The 9366-nt window shown below is 34.0% G+C and overlaps 2 protein-coding genes across 2 annotated transcripts; one reads left to right on the top strand and one right to left on the bottom strand.

Moving 5' to 3' along the window:
- The first annotated feature begins 47 nt into the window (after nucleotides 1-47).
- On the top strand, nucleotides 48-5933 carry LOC144477527 (soluble guanylate cyclase 89Da-like). The gene is made up of 8 exons (XM_078195256.1): nucleotides 48-247; nucleotides 1085-1192; nucleotides 1308-1476; nucleotides 2406-2549; nucleotides 2612-2765; nucleotides 3406-3515; nucleotides 4516-4605; nucleotides 4669-5933. The coding sequence occupies exons 1-8, from the start codon at nucleotides 48-50 to the stop codon at nucleotides 4777-4779; spliced, it is 1086 nt and encodes a 361-aa protein (XP_078051382.1). The 3' UTR covers nucleotides 4780-5933.
- A 1884-nt stretch (nucleotides 5934-7817) lies between these two features.
- Nucleotides 7818-9149, bottom strand: LOC144477526 (trypsin-1-like; the record flags this gene model as incomplete). Its single annotated transcript, XM_078195255.1, has 3 exons — nucleotides 7818-7933; nucleotides 8685-8739; nucleotides 8947-9149. Coding segments are annotated over 3 exons (374 nt in total), but the record flags the coding sequence as incomplete, so codon positions are not given.
- Nucleotides 9150-9366: the final 217 nt, after the last annotated feature.

Here is a 9366-nt window from a genome sequence, read left to right as displayed (position 1 = left end):
AAAAACACGCCGATCAAAGTAACGATGTGCGTACACCTGCGCAGGTAATGTATTTGCATTCGGTGATGTTTGAATTAGAACTAATTCGATCGATCAATGGGAATACGTCGTCGAGCACAGACAACAATGCGAGTACAAGCTCGAGTTTGGACAGACGTGGGAGCCAGGGAGCTAGAAGTATATTGTTGAAGGGCCAAATGAGGTACCTGGACGACATTAAGGCGATCATTTTCTTGTGCAGCCCCTTGTAAGTAAAAGACGGAGCGTTCTAATTAACCTTAGAACGACTCCTACCATTTTTTGGTATAATTGAGATCGTGGGGTCGCGGACGACCCAAAATAACATCATAATAATTATTATATTATTTATTACTATTGAGATATTACTATTGCGTAGAACGTGAGTTAGGAGAATAAGGAAAACTTATATATTATATTATATTAATGTTGTATATTTTATATTATAATATTATATGTTATGTCTATAATGTATTATAATATTATATATTATACTTATGTTATATTCATATTACATATATTTTTATTATTGCGTACTATAGTTATACATTATTATATTATTATATTATATTTATACAGCATTTATTTACACTTTTTCAGACAATTTAAAAATATTATGGGCTCTCTTGCAACCCCACGATGATTTCGATTGCGTAATAATTATCGCGTTTCCAAGTGGTGTACAAAATTGATTTTTTGGCAAAAATAGGCAAAGTTATATTATTAAATAACATACTAAAGTTGTTATTTAAAATGCAAAGTTATAAACTGTATATTTCAGCGAATGTTTGATTAATTTCGATCCGGCCACCATTGTTCACTAAAAATAGATTCACCTGAAATATTAAACAACGCAATGTATACTAACCTCGCATGTTTAATTAAATAACAAATATCAACTCTATGCATAATAAATTAGTTTCGATAACTGAACTTTGAAACAATTTATTACTGCTAGCATGAATAAACTTCCAGCAAATAAAGTATCATTTTCCAATAATTCTCTAATTCTACTTTCGAAAACTTTTTAATGCATTTGAAAATAATAAAAATACATTTTTAATAGAATTAACAGTTTGGACGAGCTTCTGAACATGGGTCTGTACTTGAACGATTTAAATCCCCATGGTCTGAGTCGAGAATTGGTTTTAGCGGGATGGCAACATTGCGGAAGGTACAGTGGTATTTCTTTTTTCAATTTTTAGCGAACTTTAGTTAAGTAACTGATCGTAATGTGTTTTGTTTTTTCTTTTTATATAAACGTGTCTTTGCATGGTTACTCACATTAGGTTGGAGATGATGTTTGAACGAGCGGAACAAAGGTCGACTGAATTGGAGAACAGCTATGCGCTGCTCGATCGATGGAAGAATAAAAGCGACGAGCTTTTGTACTCCATGATCCCCCAGACGGTAGCCGACCGGTTACGTGCTGGTGCGTGCCCTTTGAGTACCTGTGAGGTATGGGAATCAAATAAATAATTGAATGTCAAATGTAGAATATAAAATGTAGAATCTAGAATGTAAAGTGTAGAATGTAAAATGTAGAATTTAGAATGTAAAGTGTAGAATTTAGAATGTAAAGTATAGAATTTAAAATGTAGAATGTAAATTGTAGAATATAAAATATAGAATATGAAGTGTAGAATGGAAAATGTAGAATATAAAGTGTAGAATTTAAAATGTGGATTGTATAATTTAAAATTGGAAATGTGAAATATATCATTTAAAACGTGAAATGTGAAATGCAGAATTTAAAACGTGAAATGTGAAATGTAGAATTTAAACTTGGAAATGTGAATTATGAAATGTAGAATCTGAACTTGGAAAGGTGAATTATGAAATGTGAAATGTGGAATGTGAAATGTAGAATCTAAAATGTGAAAGATAAAATGTGAAATGTGGAATGTGTAACTTAAAACCTGAAATGTGATATGTAGACTTTAAACTTGGAAATGTGGAATGTGAAATGTAGAATTTAAACTTGGAAATGTGAATTGTGAATTGTGAAATGTGGAATGTGACAAGTAGAATTTAAAATGTGAAAGAAAAAATTGGAAATGTAGAATTTAAAATGTGAAATGAGATATATAAAATGTAAAATGAAGTACGGAAATAGAAATGAAAATGGAAAATGATGTAAAGTAAAAATATTGCCTACATAATATTACAAATCAAGGCATAAACTTAGTGCAACACTTAGGCATAAACTTAGAGCATTTAAATTATGAAAAATTGCTGCTTCCCTACAATTATCATAGATTTCGACGAATTTCTCTAAAATATAAAACTACGAATGAAAAAGAACCCAAAATAACATTACTACAGCGTCTCGTTTTTCCAAAAGTACTTAATTCTCTAGATCATTTAAACATTTTACTTCTGTACAGTCATTCGAGTCTATCAGCGTGCTATTCTGCGAGCTCTGCGATTTCGATTACTCGACCATCGAGGGTGCAATGGACATCGTCTCGTCGATGAACGCAGTGTTCTCGTGTTTCGACTCTTTGATGGACCAATTCAACGTGTACAAGGTCAGTCTACAGACATCTGCACATGAACACCGTACTTATTCTACTTTTACAACTGTTAACAGGTGGAAACGGTCGGTCGAATTTACATGGCGGCGAGCGGCGCACCAGATAGGACTGAAACCCATGCCCAGAACATCGCGGACGTCTCGTTGCAACTGATAAAGCATGTACAATCGCTAAAATTGCCATCTGGCCTCGACATACATATTCGGATAGGTAATTTTGCACATAATGTACACGAACACTTTGCGAACAAAAATGTGCCAAAATATTACCTAATACCTTTCTCTTCGTAATTCAAAGTGTTCTCCGTGCCATAATTGCAATTAACCCTTTACACTCGAACCTATCTTAACTACAAATCTAAAATAATTATCCAAGCTCGTAATATTTCCATTCAACAATTTCTTAACCCTTTGCACTCGAAGCCACTTGAATTATAATTCTAAAATAACTTTTCTGACATACAGTATTTCCATTTTATATAACAAAATGTATTTCATACATATAAAATTGATTCTTGTATTCTTGTAATTTTTAATAATTATTTAAAACAAATTTTCCATAATATAAAAATTATTTTAGAACCTGCTGTAGCAATTTTAGCGGTGCCCCCGAGGCGCCATTCGAGGGCAAAGGGTTAAATCTAAGCTTTGTCGGTATGAAAGTTATCTTGGGCCATGATAGAACAATTTTAACGGTGCCTCGGAGTCGCCGCTCGAGTGAAAAGGGTTAACGTCGCGTGATTTATAAAACATCGACGGTTAATAAATGTTATTCGAGTCGGCGGACGATATCGTTCGCGGGAATATTAAAGATCCGACAGGAGTCGTACAAACGTGTTCCACTTCCTTAGGAATTCATTCAGGGCCAGCTGTGGCAGGTGTTGTTGGCATCAAAGTGCCGAGATATTGCTTCTTCGGGGACACTGTAAATACTGCTTCGAGGATGCAATCTACTAGTCTGGTGAGCTCGCTTTTTACATTATTTCGACTTGAAGAACGCGAAGCATAACCCCTTTGCGGAGTTTCATAAACGTTTGTATCCGTAAATATTGAAGAATTTTTATATACGTTTCGATACATTGTATTAAGAACTTTCAAAATTCGTGGTTTGCATAGATAAATTTACTTTATTATTTAATTATTAATTGCATCACAAATAAGTCAAATGAATTTATAATACTCATTTTATTACAGAGATAAATATCGATCATTTTTAGTTCAATTAAGTGATTTAATTTTATCAAGCATGCGCGTAGATTATATATTATTTCTTGTTTGTTGTACTAGCGCATAACCTGTTAACCATGAATATTATTCTTTCTCTCATTATTCTGTTCTCTCTTCGTTGCTCTTTTAAGGCATTATTTAATATTGTTCTCTTGACATCATTTAATTACACCAGAATTTCATTCTATTCTCTTGTCATTACCCTTTTATGTCACAATTTAATTCTGTTCGCAATTCATCGTTCCTTTAAGTCGTTATTTAATATTGTTCTCTTGACATTGTTCTTTCAAATAGTATACTGTCCTCTTGCAAGTAGCCCTTTATGTTAAAATTTAATACTGTTCTCTCTTCATCGTTCCTTTAAATCAGAATTTAATTCTGTTCTCCCTTCGCCGTCCTTTTAAGGCATTATTTAATATTGTTCTCTTGACATTGTTCTTCCAAATAGGAATTTTATTCTGTCTTTTATGTTAAATTTTGAATTCTTTTCGTCGTTCTTTTAAATTAGACTTCAATTCTGTTCTCTCGTCATCAATGCTTAATTTTAATAATTAACAATCATCAATCAATTAACGGTCATCAAATAACATATAATCTTCAATATTAAATTTCCTTTCTCCTCTAACATACAATTAAAATTCCCGGTCCGTCGCAACGCTGAAAAAAATTGCACGGCATGGGGTTAATTACCATTTGAATACAGACATCGTGCCGACGACTTTTTTTTACCACAGCCAGGGAAAGTTCACATCTCGACGGACACCAAAGCGTTGCTGCTCGAAGACCGCTACCGCATCGACTCGCGCGGTGTAGTTTGTGTCAAGGTTCGTGCCGCAAGAAATCGTATTCCTCGGTCGTCAATTATACAATTGTATGTTAAACCGTAGGGAAAGGGGAACATGGAGACCTATTGGTTATTCGAGAAAACGGAGACGAACGTTGAACCGACGGCAGAAGAAGCGGCCCAGCCCGAAGGACTTCTCGTCACCGACGTCTAGCGCCTGGCGAATGTTTGAACGCCGCTCGCATTGTTTCACGCTTCGACAATTAAACGAACGCGAGATGTCAGCTCGCGATCGAACGCAACAATTATTCTTGTCGGATAAACAGATCGACGCTAGACACGATTAGATCACGCGTGGAAATCGTCACGCTTGCGAAACAAGTATTCGAACGCACTTCTCACGGTTCGTATAAATTTATTGAAAACGCGCGCTATAAATATCGAAGAAATAATTGTCGCGTTGTCTTATCTGTGTTTTTTGTTCGCCTTTTAAATGCTCGTCGTTTTAGCGACGTAATGAATAACGCGCGATTATGATTGTACGCGCTATCGTTACGCTATCGTAACAGACGGAACGAGCTCGCGATCTCGCAAATGTGTCACGACCGTTAAATAACAACCCGTTCTGATTTCCATAATGTTGCGGTACTCTATCTGAACGCGGATTACCTCGTAATGGGTCTCACGAAACAATGCGTAACATTGAATGGACAACAACGTGTAATATTTAATAGAAGCAACGTGTAATATTTAATGGAAGCAACGTGTAATATTTAATGGAAGCAACGTGTAATATTTAATAGAAGCAACGTGTAATATTTAATAGAAGCAACGCGTAATATTTAATAGTAAAAACGGTCATCGTGCTCTATAGATGTTTCAATAATTTCGAAACGAACGGGGAATATTTTTCTCCGTTTAGTGGAAATAGGTACAGGATATTTTATAATAATCGTTTAACGTTCGCAGAAGACGTTGAATCTTATAGAAATAAATTAGATGTTTATGATGTACCTGTATGAAATATGTCACAGTAGACAGGTGAATAAGATTGATATTGATCGTATAGAACGTTTGTAGAGAATTAAATGGATAATTATTATTGATATTGCTAAACTTTTCTTTCCGTCTGTGTACATTGTGATAATAAGAAATATATCTTTTTAATAGTCAACTAGCAGAAGAGATTAATATGTACCGTTTGTTACAAAATAAATAGTAAGATAAACGCGAGAAGAGTGTACTGCTTTGTAATAATGACGAAATTACGTTTATTCAAACATTATATTATTATATATTATACTGTATATGTATATTATATCATATATTATTAAATAATAAATGTTTGAATCAAAAGCTTACCAAAAGTCTTTTGAGAAAAAAATCTACATAAATTCAAAATGTCAAAAGTCAATAACATCGACTGGTTCAGTATTTTCAGTGTTAAAAATATTTTAACATTACTTTCAGCTTACTAAAATCATCGAATGACAAAAACCTATCTCTATGCAATACATTAACTAACTATTTCTCTCCAATTCTTTTTCTATTTCAATAAACGATACAATAAAAACAACCAATAATAAGTGAATTACAATGTGAAACGTATTCGAACAGCTCGAAAAGGGTTATTCGTCTTACCTCGACAGACGGTCGGGTAATCGGCGCCTCGTTGGATCGTCTGCGGTATAAACGGTAAATGATATCACGCGCGGAACAATTGGCCCAATCAGAGCCAAGCGGTGAAGCGTCGGATAAGATACGTGAGTTTTCACCGAAATTCCAAGTCGAAACGGAGAAAGTTCCCGAGACTTTCTTTCTCATATGCCCGATGGTTACGAGCCTTTGCCCGCGGTGTACGTGCCTTAATTTTCAATTGTTTCATCACTCGCATGTGTCGCGACCCGTCAACACTCGCCGGGGAAAAGTGTACGCGCACGTGTCGCATATCAGTCGCTGCCCTTCGTACAGTTGCTGCAGGAAATATAAATAAGCGGAAAAGTTATATTGAAGCAAAGGGAACTCCGTTAATAAAATAAACCGAATCGTCTTAATAATAAGTTCCGTCGCGGAAAGTTTCGTTTAAATGTTTTTAACACACTAACGGCGGGGCATTATTATTACTATTGTATTATTGTTATTATTATATTATTATCTGCAGTAGTATCGTTATCAGTATTATTATATTATTTTAATGGTATAGAATTTCTTCAAAATATGTAAACTGAAAATGTGACAAGTGTTTTCGTAATTAATATATATTATCGAAATTATCAATTCTCAATTTCAAGAATGTATATTTCAATTTTCAACCTTATACTTACTTTTTAAAAATACACTAATTAAATATATGTTTGAATTCTCGTATCACGTCGCCAATGTGTCGACTTTATAACGTTTATTATTTAACATTACATGTTTTATGAAACTCGTTGACGCAGTATAAAATAAATAAATAAGGGGACGCGATTTCATTAAACACGCCCTGTCATGTTTGCTCGTATCTGAACGTTTATAATATATATATAACCCGGCCGCGGAAGTTTATGCAAATGCGTGCTTTTGCAGACGCAGATCAAACAATCCTGATTAAAGGATTTCAAAAATGTATTCGCGTGTTTTGCATACATCTTGCGTATATCTTGCATAATCTGCATAATTTCCATATCTTTGCATATTTTGTCTGTTCTGCATATTTCTTGCATACGCCAAAATTTATCTAGAAAATTAGCTACGTGACTCGTACAATTTATGCTGCTGTTAAGAAGCATTAACTGTAAGACTGCCTCACTGTATATTATAATAACTAATATTATATTGTATTAAATTAATACATGTAATTATATTATATGAAATTAATATATATAATTATGTTATATTAAATTAATATACACAACCATATTATATTAAATTAATATACATAACTGTATTATATTAAATTAAATTAATATACGTATAATTATAATATATCAATCAATATTACAATATATTATCATTATACTGGATTTATTATTTCCTGCATCCAGCACCTGCATAAACTTCAGCCACCTAACGATGATTTAATGAACCAAGATAATCCTCTGCATTTATGCGAATATAACAATTAACGTCTGCAGCAGTCCTGGATTATTTTAAGCTCGCGGATTTAAATAAACCGCGACACGGCAGATTATTTATTGCCGCGTCCCAGCAACGCTAGGACGACCGACAGTGTGCCGATCGTAAGAGTTCAATTTTTTAATGCAAATTGAATCAACAATAGCAACCATCCATAGTGTTGCGGCTGATCCATGTCAAGTACCGGTTCACCCTGCTGTAGACCCCTGGGTAGCCGGGTCTGGCGCACCCTTCGCCCCAGGATACGACTCCTGTGAACATCGTGTGATTATTATTACCGTGTAACTCGATATTTATTGTTAATCCCTCGGCTAGCGGCAGCAACAATCTTGTTAGGTCGTTGGGTAATTTGATCTATGAATTTACTGTGAAATCTGTGAATTTTATACATATAACCCTGGAGCAGGAGCTTTAATTAATGTTATATAAGGGTTGTATGGGGTGCGCGACACCTTGAGAGAATTGTAGAGATAATACTGAGAATTAAATTGCAATATTGCAACTTTTAATTAAGTCCTGTTGAAGCAGTTGCTTTGTGGAATTTTGAAATAGTTTTGTTTTGTAAATTTTGTTAAAAATATAAAGGAACGTCAATTGTAAAACGAACGAGTGGGGTGTCAAACACCCCATGTTATATATTATATTATAATATATAATATAATCGCATGTTATGGTACTATTGTTATAATTATAATAACATATTGTATCATATTATGATACAAAATATATAATATATAAATTATATAATTATATAATAATATATTATAATATAATCATTCAATCAATCGCGCTTTCTCTGAATCCCATAAATAAATTAATGTTTAAATTAAATATACAATGAAAAGACAACGCCCCTTAATTTACACTACCAAACGGAAATAAATAATATAAAACACCATCTTTTAGTGAAATTATTCCAACAGCACGAAGAATGGTAACTTCCAAGAGAAAACTCAACGCAGCAGAAGGGTTAACAATTGATCATGAGAACATAGTACTCACCGACTAAATGGTAGTTATTGTCGTTGGCGATGTGTAATGGACCACCGCTGTCTCCCTAATGGGGCAAAATTAGAGCATAAAGTCAAAGACGTTGAACGTCAAGGTTCCATGTAGAGAAATGGTGCAGACGTGTGTGTGGTGTTACAATATATACAATAAACAATACATACATATATATATAGCGATGCAATATAGTTATAGCAAGTACATGAGATTTCTGTGAATCAAAGTGAAGATAATTTCTCCGATCATTATTAATTACCTGACACGAGTCCTTGCTACCCTCTTTGTAGCCAGCGCAGAGCATGTTGTCCGTGATCCTTCGCGAGGGATATTTAGTATTACGACACTCGCTGTTCGATAAAATGGGCACCGTCACCTCCTGAAGGGTTTGGGACGTGGGACCAGACTCTTCGATCGCGCCCCATCCGGTTACCACCCCCTTTACACCGGCGAATGATTTCTCTGAAATTAATCACAGACCTCGTGACATCTTCGCTGAAGAAATTATCAATCAACTACAAAATTTCCTGCAATTTTAATCAAAATTGACAAGTGGAACGAAAAACAATAGAAGCGCCAGAAAAATATATACAATATTATGATATCGTCTGTTAAAGTTGTCAACCGTAAAAGTAAACTTTTGATTAATATAATATATCTATATAATATAGATAATAAT

This window comes from Augochlora pura, unplaced genomic scaffold (genome assembly GCF_028453695.1).
Source record: "Augochlora pura isolate Apur16 unplaced genomic scaffold, APUR_v2.2.1 APUR_unplaced_172, whole genome shotgun sequence".
Taxonomy (NCBI): Eukaryota; Metazoa; Arthropoda; class Insecta; order Hymenoptera; family Halictidae; genus Augochlora; species Augochlora pura.
The sequence above is the reverse complement of the archived record's forward strand: the minus strand, read 5'-3'. Positions and strand labels throughout refer to the sequence as shown.

What these genes read in the sequence shown, in the direction of transcription:
- LOC144477527 (XM_078195256.1), top strand. Translation starts at nt 48, where the DNA reads ATGTATTTGCATTCGGTGATGTTTGAATTAGAACTAATTCGATCGATC. An exon ending in ATTTTCTTGTGCAGCCCCTT is followed by an intron (nt 248 to 1,084) that starts GTAAGTAAAAGA and finishes CATTTTTAATAG; the next exon opens with AATTAACAGTTTGGACGAGC. An exon ending in ACCAATTCAACGTGTACAAG is followed by an intron (nt 2,550 to 2,611) that starts GTCAGTCTACAG and finishes AACTGTTAACAG; the next exon opens with GTGGAAACGGTCGGTCGAAT.